The 20,433-nt window shown below is 38.7% G+C and overlaps 1 protein-coding gene across 3 annotated transcripts in view; it reads right to left on the reverse strand.

The window, feature by feature from the left end:
- Positions 1–20,433, reverse strand: part of Pcf11 (Pcf11 cleavage and polyadenylation factor subunit) — a 52,001-nt gene that overhangs the window by 3,177 nt on the left and 28,391 nt on the right. The window contains exons 7-11 of one of the 3 annotated variants that reach the window (XM_073990103.1): positions 7,745–7,976; positions 7,537–7,675; positions 7,360–7,465; positions 2,918–5,364; positions 2,699–2,840 (exon numbers count right to left, since the gene is read on the reverse strand). In XM_073990103.1, coding sequence (XP_073846204.1) covers positions 2,699–2,840; positions 2,918–5,364; positions 7,360–7,465; positions 7,537–7,675; positions 7,745–7,976 — 3,066 coding nt within the window. Of the gene's footprint in view, positions 1–2,698; positions 2,841–2,917; positions 5,365–7,359; positions 7,466–7,536; positions 7,676–7,744; positions 8,325–20,433 lie in introns of all 3 variants that reach the window. The other 2 variants (XM_073990102.1, XM_073990101.1) reach the window with 2 other exon arrangements.

Here is a 20,433-nt window from a genome sequence, read left to right on the forward strand (position 1 = left end):
AAGTGGTATTATACCTATAGAGCCCCCTCCCAAGTGGTCTATCTTTAGAAGACCCCCGCAAGTAGTCTTCGGCCTATAGAAGACCCTCCCAAGTGTTCTTTTACCGATAGAAGACCTCCCAAGTGGTCTCTTAGCTATAGAAGACACTCCCAAGGGATATTCTACCTATAGAAGACCCTTCCAAGTGGTCTTCTATCTTTTGAAACCTCTCGCAAGAAGTCTTCTGCCTATAGAAGACCCCCAAGAGGGTTTTTGTCTATAGAAGACCGTCCCGATTGTTCTTCCACCAATAGCAGAACCTCCCAAGTGGTCTCTTATCCATATAACACCCTCCCAAGTGGTCTCCAATCGTTAGAAGACCCCCGCAAGTAGTCTTCGGCCTATAGAAGACCCTCCCAAGTGGTCTCTTATATATAGAAGACACTCCCAAGGGATATTCTACCTATAGAAGACCCTCCCAAGTGGTCTTCTATCTTTAGAAACCTCTCGCAAGAAGTCTTCACCCTATAGAAGACCCTCTCAAGTAGTCTTCTGCCTATAGAAGACCCCCAAGAGGGTTTTTGTCTATAGAAGACCGTCCCAAGTGTTCTTCCACCAATAGCAGAACCTCCCAAGTGGTCTCTTATCTATATAACACCCTCCCAAGTGGTCTCCAATCGTTAGAAGACCCCCGCAAGTAGTCTTCGGCCTATAGAAGACCCTCCCAAGTGGTCTCTTATCTATAGAAGACACTCCCAAGGGATATTCTACCTAAAGAAGACCCTCCCAAGTGGTCTTCTATCTTTAGAAACCTCTCGCAAGAAGTCTTCACCCTATAGAAAACCCTCTCAAGTAGTCTTCTGCCTATAGAAGACCCCCAAGAGGGTTTTTGTCTATAGAAGACCGTCCCAAGTGTTCTTCCACCAATAGAAGACCCTCCCAAGTGGTTTCTTATCTATATAACACCCTCCCATGTGGTCTCCTATCGTTAGAAGACCCCCGCAAGTAGTCTTCGGCCTATTGAAGACCCTCCCAAGTAGTCTCTTACCTATAGAAGACACTCCCAAGACATATTCTACCTATAGAAGACCCTCCCAAGTGGTCTTCTATCTTTAGAAACCTCTCGCAAGAAGTCTTCACCCTATAGAAGACCCTCTCAAGTAGTCTTCTGCCTATAGAATACCCCCAAGAGGGTTTTTGTCTATAGAAGACCGCCACAAGTGTTCTTCCACCAATAGAAGAACCTCCCAAGTGTTCTCTTATCTATATAACGCCCTCCCAAGTGGTCTCCAATCGTTAGAAGACACCCGCAAGTAGTCTTCGGCCTATAGAAGACCCTACCAAGTGGTCTCTTATCTATAGAAGACACTCCCAAGGGATATTCTACCTATAGAAGACCCTCCCAAGTGGTCTTCTATATTTAGAATCCTCTCGCAAGAAGTCTTCACCCTATAGAAGACCCTCTCAAGTAGTCTTCTGCCTAAAGAAGACCGCCCAAGAGGGTTTTTGTCTATAGAAGACCGTCCCAAGTGTTCTTCCACCGATAGAAGACCCTCCCAAGTGGTCTCTTATCTATAGAACACCCTCCCAAGTGGTCTCCTATCTTTAGAAGACCCCCGCAAGTAGTCTTCGGCCTATAGAAGACCCCCGCAAGTAGTCTTCGGCCTATAGAAGATCCTCCCAAGTGGTCTCTTATCTATAGAAGACACTTGCAAGGGGTCTCCTATCTATGGAAGACACTCTCAAAGGATACCCTACCTATAGGAGACCCTCCCAAGTGGTATTCTACCTATAGAACACCATCCCAAGGGGGTTTCTACCTACAGAACACCCTCCCAGTTGGTCTTCTATCTCTAGAAAACTCTCCCAAGCAGTCTGCTTCCTATAAAAGACCCTTCCAAGGGGTCTTCTACCCATAGAAGACAGTCCCAAGTGGTCTCTTATCTATAGAAGACACTCCCAAATGATATTCTACCTATAGAAGACCCTCCCAAGTGGTCTTATGCCTATAGAAGACCGTCGCAAATGATCTTACACCTATAGAAGACCCTCCCAATTGGCGTTCTCCATATAGAAGACCCTCCCAAGTGGTCTTCTACATATAGGAAACCCCTCAAGTGGTCTTACAGCTATTGAAGACCCTCCCAAATGGTCTTCTGCCTATAGAAGACCGTCGCAATTGATATTACACCTATAGAACACCATCCCAAGGGGGTTTCTGAATACAGAACAACTTCCCAAGTGCTCTTCTGTCTTTAGAAGGCCCTCCCAAGTTATCTTCTGCCTATAGAAGGCCCTCCGTGGCCTCCTATAGAAGACCCCTCCAATGTAAGCCCTCCGTGGCCTTCTATAGAATACCCTCCAATGTGATTTTCTACCCATAAAACACCCTCCCAAGTGCTCTTCTGTCTTTAGAAGGCCCTCCCATGTTGTTTTCTACCTATAGAAGACTCTCACAAGTCGTCTTCTGTCTTTAAAAGACCCTGCCAAGTGGTCTTCTACCTTTAAAAAGGCCCTCCCCTTCTCGCATGTGACTTCTAGTTATAGAAGGCTCTTCCGAAAAAATAACCTTCCAAAGAATACCGTTCCATAACATCATCTATGTTTTAGATGACCTTTCCCTTAGGCCAACTTCCTCCCTCAAAGAAAGCAGTTCGCAAACACTTTCAACAAATACAACCCTGATGATACCCTGTAAAAAAAAAGAATTCAAACCTACTTTCTTTGCTATCATCTTCTTCAACTTTAATGACAATATCAACGGCATTATCGTCATCGATTTGTATCAAAGAAGGCTCTTCGTTGACATCATCTTCGTTTGTGTCCATTTCTTTGGGGACGGCTGGAGGATTCAGAGAGGCCTGGAATTACAAAAAGAAAAAGTGTGAATAATTTATCCCAAATATGATTCTTTCTTTCACCTCGTCCTTCCACTTACCTTATAATCCTCATAGCACAGCGGATGATAGGTTTTATCTTCAACACGGATGGCACAACGCAAATGCCATTCTTCCAATTCCTCATTGTAGAATTGTTCAAATTTCTCTTGACACATATCGCATGCGCGATCAACATCATCCGTTCCAGCTGGACAACTTTGTATGGGTGAATTCGTTGATCGCTGATTCGATGTTTCATCCATAATCTCCAAATCGCCCTGTGGCGTTTCAAAGAAATTCTTTTCCCGTTCATCTAAATCTTCAATTTCTTCGTATTGAATCCAATCGTTTAGATCGTAATACCATTTACGAGAGTGGGCTTTACGCGAAGAGTCCCGATCGCGACGATTTTGACGGAAATGCCAATCTAAATGTTGACTGTATTTGATGGTTTGTTCGGGTGGGAAACGAACACCACAGCTGCTGCACTGCATGCCAGAGAAGAGGGTATTGACAATAGCTGCTTGACGGGTTTTGATTGATTCGGGTTTGGAGAGTTCTATGGGTTTAATGGTTTCCGCGGGTGGTTGTGCAGGAGTGGCTTCTTCAGTTTCAGGTGTAGCAGCTTTGGTTGTTGTAGCAGTTGATGAGGTTTTTGGATCTGCCGTGGGATTGTTGGTAGCAGTTGTTGTCGTTGCGGCTGGTGTTGCTGTGTTGTTGGTATTTACTGCCGGTAATATACCACTGGCCCCACCCAATATACCAGTTGATACCAACTTCTGGAACAATTCATCTATGTTTAGATTGCTTAAGGCAGCTGCTGGCAGAATTGGTACTGTTGGTTCAGTTGGTTTTTGCAGTTCGGCCTGCTGGTTGAGTGCAGCCTCCGTGGTAAGAGGATTTGTGTTTGTGGCGGCCGTTAGCTCACTACTTACTGGTGGTTTAGTTTCCACATAAATCATGTCCTTAATATGCACCTTACCCGCCACCACACCTTGGGGCAAAGCTCCAAAACGTATGAAATATTTATTGGCACCCAAATAGAGACTCTTGGGTAAGCCACCATATTCTACACGGGTGGGAGCCCCATCCAGAAGAACGGTTAAGAGGTTATCGGCAAATTGCACTGTGTGTTCCACATCTCCCAGTCTAAAGGTCTGGATGCGGGCATCCAAGAACAGAGGTATTACATTATGGGCATCCACAATCATGTTGATTTTACCCACTACCAAATCTCGACGCAGCGAACCAATATTAACCTGAGGTGGGGGTCCTTCTGCCTTGAGCATGTGCAGTTTATTGCGTATGGGCACCGTAATGGGAGGACCACCAAAATAGATTTCATACCAATGTTCATCAATGAACAACTCACGTGAAGGTGAGCCAAAACGCAAATTAAATGTTTCACCATCCAGGGTAACGGGTTTATAGTCATGATTGAACTGCAGTGTTATGGGCTCATAGTTGTCAATGTAGATGGTACGTTGGCCATTTTGGAAACCAATTTCCCGTGGCTGATCTACTTCCATAAAGACAATGGCTATGTCATCGTAGAAACGTATTTCCTTGGCACAGCCATCTATGGTAATGGTACGCACAATATCCTCCTGGGGATTGTCTATGGAATTACAGGGTTTGGGTATCATTGGTGGGGCTATTGCCGGTGGTGGTGGTGGACCACCGCCCATTGGAGGCATGCCACCACGCATGGGACCACCACCCATGGGTCCAGGTCCACCTTTGCCAAAGTGGGGTGGCATATTGTTACCACCACCCATTGGCCATGGTGGTCGCGAATTGGGTGGCATATTTGGCCGGAATCCCATGGGACCAACTCCGCCGGGTGGACCGCCTCTTTTATTTTGTGGCATCATATTGTTCCATGGTGGTCGTTGTTGTTGCATTGGTCCTCCAGGCATTGGTCCACCAGGCATCATGTTATTGGGCGGTGGTTCCACCACACGATCACCCCATTTAGAGATTTTTCCACGTTTGTCACGGCGATTATTGCCACGTATATTTTGTTCCTCATTGGAATCGGTGTTATGTTTGTCATCAATATTGCGCATTGGTTCATCCACCACATTGCCGCCACTTTCTCCTGTACTTTGAGGAGACTCGGAATTGCTTAATTCATTGCTAATGGTAGCCGCCGCTTTGTTTATCTTTGGGATACGTTTACGCAGCACAGCATCACGGGCAGCATTACGTTCGGAATCATTACTGGCACCATCATCATTGTTGCTGTTGTTGACGTTGATTTTATCCTTGAAAGTGTTGAGGGATTCACGACGTTTGGCCTCCTTCAGTTTGTTATCTTCATTGATGGACATTACAGTTTTCACCAAATTCTTGTATTGATCTTGATTTATTGATTTCGATTCCAATAGCTCTTGGGCCTGGGCAATCATGGTGCGTATTTTTTCATCATTTGCCTCTTGGGTGTCTTCATTCATTTGTAATTCTGCCAATTTGTTGCGTTGATCCAAGTCTCGATTTGATTTATCTAAAAGAAAACAAACACACAAACACAAGGGAATGTAAAAATAAGAGAGTTATAATGAGAGGGGGGAGAGGTAAAAGAGCAATGAGCAAAGAATGAAGTGGGTGGTACTAGGAGGCCAACGTAAATGACAGTTAATACGATTTATTGTAGCTCTGTTCCTTTACGTTCAAGAATCTTCAAGTTTTACCACTTTTTACTCGAAAAGAGTTCCTTTACTTGAGACACAATACACTTCATATGGGAGCAGTTTATAACTATTACTACTTTTGCCGGTTTTACCATTTTCAGAAGTAAAGGAACAGACCATTTGTTTTGTTGTGAAAAATAGGCTAGGTTTAAAAGAAATGCCCTGGTGGACATACACTTAAGCCAGAGTAGAACTGTTTTGAGACACAACATGAATGACAGTTAAAAAGATTTATTTTTTGTTGTGAAAAATATGTTAGGTTAAGTTGAAAATATGGGCGGGAAATTGCTATATGCCTATAGAAGACCCTCCCACGTTGGTGTTCTACTTTTGAAGGCCCTTCTAGTGGTCTTCTACCTATGGAAAACACTCCCAAGTGGTCTTCTGCCTATAGAAGAACCTCCCAAGTGGTCTTCTATCCACAAAACACCCTCGCACTTGGTCTTTAATTCATCATTCTCTTATCTATAGAAGACACTTGCAAGGACCCTTTCAAGGGGGTTTCTACCCTTAGAAGACAGTCCTAAGTGGTCTCTTATCTATAGAAGACACTCCCAAAGGATATTCTACCTATAGAAGACCCACCCAAGTGGTCTTATGCCTATAGAAGACCCTCGCAAATGATCTTACACATATAGAAGACCCTACCAATTGGCGTTCTCCCTATAGAAGGCCCTCCCAAGTGGTCTTCTACATATAGGAAACCCCTCAAGTGGTCTTACAGCTATTGAAGACCCTCCCAAATGGTCTTCTGCCTATAGAAGACCGTCGCAATTGATCTTACACCTATAGAACAACATCCCAAGGGGGTTTCTGAATACAGAACAACTACCTATGGAAAACACTCGCAAGTGGTCTATTACCTATAGAAGAACCTCTCAAGTGGTCTTCTATCCATAAAAAAATTCTCATCATTCTTTTTCAAATTTTCCAAACATGAATGACAGTTAATAAGATTTATTTTGTTTTGTTGTGAAAAATAGGCTAGGTTACGTTGAAAAGAGGGACGAGAAATCGCCACATGTCCTGGAGGACATACACTTAAGCCAGAGTAGACCTGTTTAGTTTCTTTCGTCCCAACATTTTAGACAGTTTTGATTGTTGACAACATTGGATAGGTTAGGTTGAAAAGAGGGCCAGAAATAGCCGTATGTTATAGCGGTCATACACTTAAAGCAGACTAGGACTGTTTTGCAGTCGTTTATATGGAAGAAATAAATTACATCCAATTTGATCTTATGTTGACCAAAAAGAGTACCACACTTCAAGAGCAAAGGTATGATGAGAGAATGTAAAGCAATGAGAAACAGAAAATACGTTTGTCAGCCATTTTGTGAAAAAGGCGGCAAATGACTTTTGCCACAATAAATTCTCTCATGTACTTGTTTGACATTAAAGATTCTCATTAGAGCTTTTGACATGAACAAAGTTATGGTGAGAGAATGAAAAACAATGGTAATGAGAATCAAACAACCATTTTGTAAAAAAGGCGGCAAAATGGCTTTTGTCATTCTCTCACATATTCCTTATACATTAAAAGATTCATACTAGTTTTTTTTTGACATTTGCTACATACACAACAAATTCTCTCACGTATTTGTTTGACATTAAAGATTCTCATTAGAGCTTTTGACATGAACAAAGTTATGGTGAGAGAATGAAAAACAATGGCAATGAGAATCAAACATATGTTTTCCCCTATGTCAGCCATTTTGTGAAAAAGGCGGCAAAATGGCTTTTGTCATTCTCTCACATATTCCTTACACATTAAAAGATTCATATTAGTTTTGTTGACATTTGCTACATACCGAGTTTAAGCATTTTATTTAATTTAGCAGTTTTGGCTAACTTTGCACGCACATCATCAAGACTAGACTTCTTGTTGGAAGAAGTTTGTTTGGAGGTGGCATCAGTCTGTAAACAAAAGTAATAAGACACACAATTAACAATCAAAACAACAAACAACAATCGCGAAGCTTTCTTACCTTGACATTATCCCAATTCTCATTAGGTTCATTTGCTGACACCTTAAATGAGGGTGGGGGAGGGGCTGTTTCTTCAGTGGCACTACCACTAATGGGTGGCATTAGTTGGCGCAAATCTACATCCTCAGAACCAAATAGACTACAGTTGGAAAAATAAGATAAGAATTTGGTGAATAAAATTCCTCAAATATATTTTGTTACAACTTACTTATCAAGTTTTGTTGGTTTACTCTTTTTAGCCAATGGTTCTTCTTCATCCTTAATTGGAGCCAGTGGTCGTTTCTTGGCATCTTCATCATGATGATGTTGATCTTTACTTACATGATCATCCACCAACTGGCTGTTTGCTGCTGTTGTTGTATCCATGTCCGTAACTTTCTCATGTTTCTCAAGCGGAGGTGATGCGGAGGAGGAGGAGTGATCATCGGATAGTAATTTTTCTGTAGATTTTTCTAATTTATTAACATTTTTCAGAATTTTGAAGGAAACTTTAGGTATTGTGGTTGTGGTGGTGGTGGATGTCGATGATGATGATATCGCTAAGTTTCTGCTAGAACTTGACATAGAAGAAATGTCTTCAAGATTCCTAATGAAATTGGTCTTTGTACAACCCTTAGTAGCTAAAGAAGTGGTAGCATTAGCAGTAACATGGCTAGCATTTGCTTGCTGTTGTTGTTGTAACAATAATTGGGGCCTCAAATCTATATCCATTAAACAACCTGTTGTTGTCGTTGTTGTAGTCGCAGTAAACGTTTCTGTCGTCGTTGGCGTACTTGTCGTCGTCGACGCTAATAGGGAATTTGCGGAAATTTTTACAATAATTATGATTGAAAAATTGAAATAGAAAAGACAGGCATAAAGAGGAAAAACTTTTTTTTTCATTGTGAAATGGAACTAAAAAGGGAACTAAAAAAGACCAACTATATTTTTTATACAGAGAAAAGGTGTTGAGAAAAAAAAAATAAAATCTTTAAAATAATAAACAACAACAACTAAGACGACATCATCACCACAGAAAAACAAATACTTAAATAATAAAAATAAAAAAATGATAAAAAAAAAAAAACAGAATGTGCTGTGCAATGTTTTGAAATGTGTGTGTGTGTGATTCGACGATGTAAACAACAAATAAAGGATAATTTTTTTTTGAGCCATTTTTATATACAGTAATTCTTATTTGTAAAGTAACCCATAATTACAAGAGGTCAAGTTTCAGTCCCAAACAGCAGCTCATAATTAAAATGTTATTTAATACGGGTATGTTCTGAGACACACTTCACGTCTCAAGCATTTTGTTCATCCCATTTACGCTTATTTTCGAGTATTTTATGGGTGGACTAGGGTGTACTATTCTTTTTAAATACCCTAGCGAATCTTTGCCCAAAAAATTCGCATAAAAAATTAGTAAATGTGGTGAACAAAATGCTTGAGGCGTAAAGTGAGAGGTGATTTTTTTCATATTTTTTCAGATTTTTAAAATCCTTACACAAAGTATTACCTGTTACCTGAATGTAGCCATTGGAAAAGGATTTACCATTCCTCTTCTATCGGTAGGTGATCTTTGACAGACCTTTGGGTAACAACCATTTATCAATAGAAGTCATTGTGACAGGACATCTTCCATATTGGTTGCCATTTGATGAAGTTGGAGTTTTCTTTAGCAATGGAATGGAGCTTACGCCATTAATATAAAGAATTCTTTGGAAATGTCTACAGAAAGGTCATAAAAGGTCATTCGAAGGTTCTGCGAAAGATTTCTCACACCTCTCACTTCACGTTACAAGCATTTTGTTCACCCCACTTACGCTTATTTTCGAGTATTTTATGGGCGGACTAGGACGTACTCTTCTGTTTAAATACCCTAATGAATCTTTGCACCAAGAAATTCGCAAAAAGTGGAAGTAAATGGGGTGAAAAAAATCTTGAGGCGTGAAGTGAGAGGTAAAGTTTGTCTCAGAACATACCCGTACGTTTATATTGGGGGTTACCATGAATGAAATTTCGCCGTGAGTTTCGTCTTTCCGCCGTTGCAACTTAAAGGAGAAAGTGAAAAAAATCACGGGGAATTGCCGTTCCTGATAACCCCATTATGTCTTAAATATTCGTAGTCCTTTTACAGGCATAATTTTTTATAAAGAAGGTCTTTTGAAAGATCTTCCTACAGAAAGTGATTTGAAAGCTATTTTATATACAAAAGGACATTCTTTTAAAAGATCTTCCTATAGAAAACCTTTTGAAAGTTCTGTTATATAAATAAAAACCTTCTAAGAAGAGTTCCAATTATAGTATGCTGAATAAAAGAATGAAAACAATGTTCTTGGAATTGTCGTCAGGCTATAGAAAGTCCATTGGAAAATTTGATATATATTGAAAAGCCTTCTTTCTATACATAGAAATATCCTTTCCCATTAAAATATTTTTCTTCAAAAGTCGTTAAAGTTTCCATTAGAATTATCTGACTGCAGCAGCCATTATCCCAACCCAGGGTACTGTTGAGAATTTTATTTCAGGAGATATTTCATTTCATTTCTTTCTCCCTTTCAGAGAAATTTTGTTGGTTATTGGGGGTTATCATGGACGGCAATTCCCCGTGAATTTTTTCACTTGCTCCCTTAAGATGCAACGGCGGAAAAACAAAACTCAAGGGGGAAATTTCATTCATGATAACCCCCATTATGAATGAAAACTCCCCGTGAGTGACAAAACTCACTCAATTTTCATTCAGATTACCCTCCCTTTAGGTTTTCGGAATAGAAGTTTCATGAAAATGTTTTCAAACCATAGAACTTGTATTGGAAATGTTTCTATTTGTTGATAAGTATTCGTTCCAATGAAAAATCTTCAGTAATATCTGAGTATACGTTATATCATTGCAGCAGCCGTGGATACTGCTCAAAATTGAAGTTGAGTAAATCGTTAATTTTTTTCTTATTCCATCCACTTCACAAAAAAATTTTTGTTTTGTTACCAAACTACCAAAAATCTATCTGCATAACGTGTTGCGCTAGCAGCCAAACTTTTAATAACAAGTAAAAAAGTATCAGTCGGCTTTGCCGACAGAGATATACCCTCAGTCTGTGCATATTGAAAAAAATTTTACCAAAAAAAAATATGTATTTAGAGGGTTTTAAAAATGTTGGGCGTATGAAACGATAAAAAAAGTTTTGCGGAGGAAATACTAAAAGGAATGGATCGACATTGACCATTATGGAAGTGGATCTCCAGCCACTACATATGGTGCCAAAGGGGGTTTTCACACCCTTCGGGCTGTTTGCTCAAGAAGTGTGGACTTGCCCCTGAAAAAACTTTTAACATTTTAATTGAGGCATCGAATGCAAGTTGCTTCAACAAAAATCAAAGTGATTCGATAGAAGGTCTTAAAGTGAACTTATCCAAAATTTTGGGAGGGTACTGGATGAAGTGGACAAATATAGTCCATATTTGAACCTGATCTATATCTGGTAGATATATTAGGATGTGTAAAGTATGGACCAATTCAGAATTTTTCCGAACATTTTTGAGCTTTTGTGGGGAAGGTACCTAAAGGAGTGGACCGATATGGCTTATCTTCGAACTTAAACTATGTTTGGACAAAATATTACTAAGGCCAAACTTTGCAGTTAATCGGCAGATTAGTTCGAGAGTTATCTTGTGCTCCAACCGCCTCAGACGGTGTCATAGGGGTTTTTTTTGCAACTTTCAGGCTATTTTCTCAGGAAGTATGGACTTGCCCCTAATGAAACTTGTACCGTCGTATGGGGGGCAGTGAATACATCTTGCTAAAACAAAAATCAAAGCGATTCGAGAGCAGGTCCTAAACTGAACTTATTTTGTGTGGGAGCTACCCGAAGGAGTGGACCGGTTGAGTCCATATTGGAACCTCATCTAAGTCTGGTAGATATTTTACGAGTTGCAAATTATGGACCGAATCGGTTACTTCCTTCAAGAGTTATCGTACGTACAAATTTTCCAAAGATTTTCGAACTTTTGTGGGGGAGGTACCGGATGGAGTGGAACGATATAACCCATCTTCGAACTTAAACTAAGTTTGGGCAAAATGTTACGAAAGCCAAATTTTGGTCCGAATCAGTTGATCCGTTCGAGAGTTATCGTGCGCTCCAGCCAGCCAGACAGACAGGCGGACGGACGGACATTGCTCAATCGACTCCAAATTGTCTGAAATACATTTCGTCCAAACATACTTGGGGTCTAAATTCATTATTTCGATGAGGCACATTTTGCCCGTATGAAAGTGTATATACCCTCGTTAGCATAAATGCTGAGGGCACAGTTTATACAGTTGGCCATTCAGCCCAAACTAGTTAGCCCTGACTATTTAGTTTGCTGTCAAATACACAAAATACAAAGGAAATCAAATCACAATAATGAACAATCTATTATGTTTGTTGTCAAATGTTGTTAACAGAACTCTGAATGGCCAACTGTATAAACTGTGGCTGAGGGTATAAAAAGTCCTTGTCCTTTTGAGGTTATGTTCGTTGACGTTTCAATATTGTGGTTGTCCTCGATTAAGAGGTGTCTTTTAAAAATAATTACATTTTTGTTTTAGCATTTGTTGTTCAAAGAATTCTAAATATAGACTGGCTTTAGTAATTCTTATCGTCGTACCCAAGTTTGACAGTTTAGGATTTTCTATTTATTCATTGACTAAAGTTTCAAGTCAAGATGTTGTTGTTGGTGTAACAAGGTAATACTTTCATTAAGTGATGCTTTTGAGGTTAGGTTTGAATGTTTAGCTTTGAATGTTTTGGCCTTTGAGGTTACGTTCGATGGGGGCTGCAATATTGAGTTTTCCCTTAATTAAGTGTTGACTTTGGAACATTTTTAAAACTTCCTTTTAGTATTTTTTTGAATACTTGTGAGTACGTAACACGTATTTAGGATTTAATTCTAAATTTAGATTTGTTTTACAAAAGTTGGCAGTTGTACTTTTGAGTTTAGTGCGAAGTTTTGGAAGAGCTTGTGATCAGGAGGCTGGTGGAAAGTATGAATTTTGGACATTAAAGGCATACAGATTACAGTAATACTTTGAATAAGACCATCTTTTGAGGTTAGGTTCACGAATTAAACTCAAACTGAAGCTTGACATTTTTTGTTCTGAGAGATTTATCCTTATGAAGTGTTGGCTAAAAGTGGAAAATAACGTTTTTGTTGTTGTTGTAACACAGTAGTATTTTTATACCCTCAGCATTTATGCTAACGAGGGTATATACACTTTCATACGGGCAAAATGTGCCTCATCGAAATAATGTTTTTAGACCCCAAGTATGTTTGGACGAAATGTGTTTCAGACAATTTGGAGTCGATTGAGCAATGTCCGTCCGTCCGTCTGTCTGTCTGGCTGGAGCGCACGATAACTCTCGAACGGATGAACCGATTCGGTTCAAATTTTGGCTTTCGTAATATTTTGCCCAAACTTAGTTTAAGTTCGAAGATGAGCTATATCGGTCCACTCCTTCCGGTACCTCCCCCACAAAAGTTCGAAAATGTTCGGAAAATTTGTGCGCATGATAACTCTTGAAGGGAGTAACCGATTTGGTCCATACTTTGCACATCGTGGAGCGTGTACCAGACTTAGATCAGGTTTTAATATGGACTCAATCGGTCCACTCCGTCGGGTACCTCCCACACAAAAATTTGGAAAAGTTCAGTTTAGGACCATCTCTCGAATCGCTTTGATTTTTGCTTTAGCAACTTGTATTCACTGCCCTCCATACGATGGTATAAGTTTCATCAGGGGCAAGTCCATACTTCCTGGGAAAATAGCCTGAAAGTTGCAAAAAAACCCTATGACACCGTTTAAAGAGGTTGGAGGGCAAAATAATTCTCGACCAGGTTTGCCGATTCGGTCCAAAGTTTGGCCTTAGTAATATTTTGTCCAAACATAGTTTAAGTTCGAAGATAAGCCATATCGGTCCACTCCTTCAGGTACCTCCCCCACAAAAGTTCAAAAATGTTCGGAAAAATTGTGCGTACGATAACTCTTCAAGATAGTGGCCGAATTGATATAGATATAGATCAGGTTCAAATATGGACTATATTTGTCCACTCCATCCGGTACCTGCCACACAAAATTTCGGATACATGTTCACTTTAAGACCTGCTTTCGAATCACTTTGATTTTTGTTGAAGCAACTTGCATTCGCGGCCTCAATTGCGATGGTAAAAGTTGTTCCAGGGGCAAGTCCATACTTCTTGAGCAAACATCCCTGAAGTTGTAAAAAACCCCTATGGTACCATTATGGCTGGAGATCCATTCTTTTTAGTATCTCCTCCGCAAAACTTTTGATCTTTAATCCTAATCAACGTTTTTGTCAGTTCAAACGCCCAACATTTTTAAAACTCCCTAAATACATGCGTTTTTTTTTTTTGTGAAAAAATTGTTTCAATATACACAGGCTGAGGGTATATCTCTGTCGGCAAAGCCGACTGATACTTTTTTACTTGTTTTTATTAAACGTCAATACAAAGGGAGCCTTATTTTCAAGAAGAGTCACTTTGGAGGTTAGTATTGAATGCTTCACTTTTGAACTTGGGCTATGGAGTTATCAATCCTTATGAGGCTTGTTTCGTATTACTGAAAGTTGAAATTTTGAGTACATTGCGAAGTTTTGTCACATATTGGGGGTTATCATGAATGAAATTTCCCCGTGAGTTTTGTCTTTCCGCCGTTGCAACTTAAGGAAGAAAGTGAAAAAATTCACGGGGAATTGCCGTCCATAATAATCCACATTGTGATCAGGGTGGTGGAAAGACTTTCAAAGTGAGACATCCTTTTGAGGTTAGGTTCACGTATTAACCTTAAAAGGAACTTCACATTTTTGACTTTGAGCGATCAATCCTTATGAGGATTGTTGTTATATCAGTTGTTGTTTTGAGTTTAGTGCATAGTTTTGGTTGAGCTTGTGATCAGGGTGGTAGAGTAGTAGTGCGTTGACTTTTTCGAGGTTAGTTTGGAATTTTTGGTTATGTAAGCTTCCGTAAGCGTTTCTTTCTTTTTCGAAATTACATACGTAGACCAGAGTTCAGTGTTCGATTCTACGTATCTCATTCACATGAACATTCTAAGCCTATTTTTGAGTGGAGTTGGGCAAATGAACGACCCAGTTCACAATCTATTTCATTGGACACCAGTTGTTTGTATGAACAAAATGCGTATATTTAATATCTCACGTTAGTTTGTATGATGTTACTCATACGTTTTTGAACTAGGACAGTGAACTAGGTCTTTCAATTGCCTAACTCTATTTTTGAGTTCAACTAGGGATAGTTAGGCAAATTAATTTGAGTATCCGCATATTTTGTTTGTCGAAATGAGAATTAGGACATCTTAAATTCATTCAGCCATTGTTTTCTTCTACAATTTTGCGGAGATTTTGATTTTTTTTTTTTTAATCATTGAAGTTACATTTTCGTTGATTTTTTGAGGTTAGTTTGGGATTTTTGGTTGAGTAAACTTCCGTAAGCTCGAAATGAGAATTAGGACATCTTAAATTCATTCAGCCATCGTTTTCTTCTACAATTCTGCGGAGTTTTTAATTTTTTTTTTTCAATTATTGAAGTTTCATTTTCGTTGATTTTTTTGAGGTTAATTTGGGATTTTTGGTTGAGTAAACTCTCGTAAGCTCACATTTTTTCCAAAATTGCATTCGTAGACCATTTGTTTCCTATCTGTGAAACAATTTAAAGTCAAAATTCAAAGCATATTCTTTTGAGGTTATTTTGGTACATATAAGCTCTGTTCCTTTATGTTCAAGAATCTTCAAGTTTTACCACTTTTTACTCGAAAAGCGTTCCTTTACTTCTTACACCATGCAATTCATATGGGAATAGTTTACAACTTTTACTATTTTTGCCGGTTTTACCATTTTCAAAAGTAAAGGAACAGACCAATAGTTATGCAAACGAGTTATAAGTTTCCCCATGTTTGCTTGTAAAAATGGTACTTAAGCAATCTTTAGTCCATTCCAGTCGTCGTTTTTTTGATCACTTTCACATATGTAAGTATACAATAGATGAGAAAACAAGTGCACTTTTTTTAGGTTAGGTTGAAATTTTACTTTGTTAGCCCATTTCAGCCATCGGTTTTTATCACTTTCACATAAGTATGTATGTATGTATAGGATGAAAACACAATTCACTTTTTTGATATTAGGTTAAAATTTTTAGTTTTTTGAAGCCATGTAAAATTTTTGATGACATTTCCTCTATTGAAGTTAGGTTAAACGTTTATCTGTTTTTGTTGAGTTAGCTTGCGATTTGATCTTTAGTGAATTCTTTGCCTTCGAAAAGATGTTTGCAATTTCTTTGTCTCCATTCCTGGCATCGTATTTTATCACTTTCACATATGTACAAAAACAAAGAAGTACAACAACAATTTTTAAGGTTAGGTTAAGATTATGGTTTTATTTGGGATTCATCATTTTTGACGACTTTTACTTTGTTGTGTACCGTAGTTTATGTGATTCCGTAGATATTTGGATTTTTGCGTATTTTTTCTTTTTTGACATTTGGTTAAATGTTTATCTGTTTTTGGTGAGCAATGTTTTTAGGTTAGGTTGAGATTTAATGTTTAGTGAATTTCTCTGTTCCCGTGTTTCTTCGTCGAAAATACGTGTCTTTTCTTTCTCTTCATTTCTTCTTTCACATAAATAAGTCAAAAAATAACATAAACATTTTTGAGGTTAGGTTGAGATTTTGGTTCGAATGGACATTCACGATTTTTATATTTCTAGGAATGGTTAATATAGAGATGCATTGAATTTTGTGGTACAACTGGTCTCTTCATGTAGATCATGTGATATCGTGCCACCAATTCGGATCCAATACAAACTGAGGCGGACCTCCATCTCTATCCGGATCATTTTTGACCACTTTTACTCTGTTGTGTATCGTATTTTATGTGATTCCGTAGATATTTGAATTTTTGGGTATTTTTTTTTCTTTTTTGAGATTTGGTTAAAGGTTTGTTTATCTGTTTTGGTTGAGTAATGTTTTTAGGTTAGGTTGAGATTTCATGTTTAGTGAATTTCTCTGTTCCCGTATTTCTTCGTCGAAAATAAGTATGTCTTTTCTTTCTCTTCATTTCTTCTTTCACAAAAAATATAAGTAAAAAAAGTAACCTAACAATTTTTGAGGTTAGGTTGAAATTTTGGTTCGAATGGAAATTCACGATTTTTATAATTCTAGGGATGGTTAATATAGAGATGCATTGAATTTTGTGATGCAACTGGTCTCTTCATGCAGATCATGTGATATCGTGCCACCAATTCGGACCCAATATAAACTGAGGCGGACCTCCATCTCTATTTTTAAGGTTAGGTTAAGATTATGGTTTTACTGGAGATTCATCATTTTTGACGACTTTTACTCTGTTGTGTACCGTAGTTTATGTGATTTCGTAGATATTTGGATTTTTTTTTTTTTTTTTGAGATTTGCTTAAATTTTTATCTGTTTTTGGTGAGTAATGTTTTAGGTTAGGTTGAGATTTCGTTTTTAGTGAATTTCTCTGTTCCCGCGTTTCTTCGTCGAAAATACGTTTGACTTTTCTTTCTCTTCATTTCTTCTTTCACAAAAAATATAATGGGCCGATTCCGAACAGCGAGGCGAGTCGTGTCGCGTTGTCAAATGCATTTTTTCGATTCCGTATGGCAATATCGCCTGACGTCGTCAAATTTTGTCGTCGAAATGTTCATTTTCCGGCGACAACAAATTAGCTGTCGTCGTACATTTTTACTAACGAATAAAAATAAAATAAAAATGACTTGTTATCGACGATTATTTTCTATCGCTGTACGTAGTGCACTTTTTAAATTTTGTCACAGAGACGATAGACGACGCGACATGACTCGCCTCGCTGTACGGAATCGGCCCATAAGTCAAAAAGTAACCTAACAATTTTTAAGGTTAGGTTGAAATTTTGGTTCGAATGGACATTCACGATTTTTATATTTCTAGGGTTGGTTAATATATGGCCTGTTCCCGTACTTTATGAAGTGGTAAAAGTAGTAAAAGTCGTAAACGATTTTCATATAAATTTTGTGTACGGGAACGCAAAACGTGTAAAAGTGAGGCGGACCTCCATCTCTATTCGGATCATGATGTTATCGTTTACATCCTCTTGTACTGAAGTAACTAATCATGATGATCGACACATTCGACTAATATGCACCAGATAATCTTCTTAACATTCCTCGTGGATCGAAAGGTCAACAATGTAAATGTTTAGATTTTCAAATATGTCATGTTTGATTTTATATTGCAGTGATCACCGTGGTGCAATGGTATGCACACCATCAACATCAAAATTTTCAACGGTGGCAAAATGTCCCTCAGTAATGTTGGCGACATTTCCTGAGTATTTCAGTCTTGAAAAACTTCTCCAAAAGTCGTGTCTTATGACTCGCCGTTCGGACTCGGCGATAAACAGTAGGTCCCATGTCATTGAGCTAAATATGAATCGGGGTGCACTCATTGATATGAGAGAAGTCTCCCTTGTCCCGTATGGGATGTTTGTGGAACAATTATATATATATTATATCAAGATGATTCAAGCAGCATAAATAGGATGGATGATTGTTAAAGTTTACATGGACTTTTAGTGCAGTGGTGGTGAAATCTATTCATTTTTCGTATATTATTTGAGGTTAGGTTGAATTTTTTTGATTAATTGGTCAAATTTTTATATTTTAATTAATTTAATGATCCGATATCACAGGGAGATTTTGTTTTAAGAGAATAGGGACCTCCAGTTGGAAGTCAACGACATTCACAACTTCTTGGTTGATAAATCTTCACAGCTATCTTTTGAGGTTAGGTTGATTTTTTTTTTTTTTTTTTTTTTTTTTTTTTGATAATTGGTCAAATTTGTTTTATCTAAGAATAGGGACATTTTGTTTTCAAATAATATGAGGGAACACCACTGAGAGATCAACGACATGCACCTCCTCGTAGCTGATAAATCTACACACTGGTTCTAGATGTGTAATGTGAAAAATTATTCCACTTTGTTTCCACTTTAGAATTTTCTTGCGGTTTGAAGTTAAATAGAACAAGTAAAAAAGTATCAGTCGGCTTTGCCGACAGAGATATACCCTCAGCCTGTGCAAATTGAAACACTTTTTTTTTCACAAAAAAACTTATGTATTTAGGGGGTATCAAAATTTTGGTAGTATGAACCGACAAAAATGTTGATTAGGATTAAAGTTCAAAAATTTTGCAAAAAAAGGTACTTAAGGGAATGGACCGACATAGACCATAGGGGTGCCATAGGGGGTTTTTACATCCTTCGGGCTGTTTTCTCAAGAAGTATGGACTTGCCCCTGAGGAAACTTGTACCTTCGTATAGGGGACAGTGAATACAAGATGTTACAACAAAAACCAAGGCGATTCGAGAGCAGGTCCTAAACTGAACTTTCCCGAAATTTTGTGTGGAAGGTACTCGAAGGAGTTTACCGATTGAGTCCATATTGAAACCTCATCTATGTCTGGTAGAAATTTCATAATGTGCAAAGTATGGACCAAATCGGTTACTCCCTTCAAGAGTTACCGTACGAACAATTTTTCCGAACATTTTTGAACTTTTGTGGGGGAGGTACCTGAAGGAGTGGACCGATATAGCTTATCTTCGAACTTAAACTATGTGTGAACAAAATATTACTAAGGCCAAATTTTGGACCGAATCGGCAGATCCATTCGAGAGTTATATTGCGCTCCAACCACCTCACACGGTGTCATAGGGTTATTTTGCAACTTTGGGGCTATTTTCTCAGGAAGTGTGGACTTGCCCCTGATGAAACTTGTACCGTCGTATAGGGGGCAGTGAATACAAGTTGCTAAAACAAAAATCAAAGCGATTCGAGAGCAGGTCCTAAACTGAACTTTCCCGAAATTTTGTGTGGAAGGTACTCGAAGGAGTTTACCGATTGAGTCCATATTCAAACCTCATCTAAGTCTGGTAGAAATTACACGATGTGCAAAGTATGGACCAAATCGGTTATTCCCTACAAGAGTTATCGTACATACAAATTTTCCGAACATTTTTGAACTTTTGTGGGGGAGGTAACTGAAGGAGTGGACCGATATAGCTTATCTTCGAACTTAAACTATGTTTGAACAAAATATTACTAAGGCCAAATTTTGGACCGAATCGGCAGATCCGTTCGAGAGTTATCTTGCGCTCCAACCACCTCACACGGTGTCATAGGGGTTTTTTGCAACTCTGGGGCTATTTTCTCAGGAAGTGTGGACTTGCCCCTGATGAAACTTGTACCGTCGTATAGGGGGCAGTGAATACAAGTTGCTAAAACAAAAATCAAAGCGATTCGAGAGCAGGTCCTAAACTGAACTTGTCCCAAATTTTGTGTGGGAGGTACCCGAAGGAGTGGACCGATTGAGTCCATATTGAAACCTCATCTAAGTTTGGTAGAAATTACACGATGTGCAAAGTATGGACCAAATCGGTTATTCCCTACAAGAGTTATCGTACATACAAATTTTCCGAACATTTTCGGACATTTGTGGGGGAGGTACCGGAAGGAGTGGACCGATATAACCCATTTTCGAACTTGAGCTAAGTTTGGATAAAATATTACGAAAGCCGAATTTTGGACCGAATCGATTGATCCGTTCGAGAGTTATCGTGCGCTCCAGCCAGCCAGACAGACAGACGGACGGACATTGCTTAATCGACTCCAAATTGTCTGAAACACATTTCGTCCAAACATACTTGGGGTCTAAAACCATTATTTCGATGAGGCACATTTTGCCCGTATGAAAGTGTATATACCCTCGTTAGCATAAATGCTGAGGGCATAAAAATGAAAAAAAAAATTATTGCACTTTGTTTCCACTTTAGAATTTTCTTGCGGTTTGAA

The sequence above is a fragment of the Musca autumnalis genome, unplaced genomic scaffold, assembly GCF_047663935.1.
Source record: "Musca autumnalis isolate F117 unplaced genomic scaffold, ASM4766393v1 scaffold_5, whole genome shotgun sequence".
NCBI lineage: Eukaryota > Metazoa > Arthropoda > Insecta > Diptera > Muscidae > Musca > Musca autumnalis.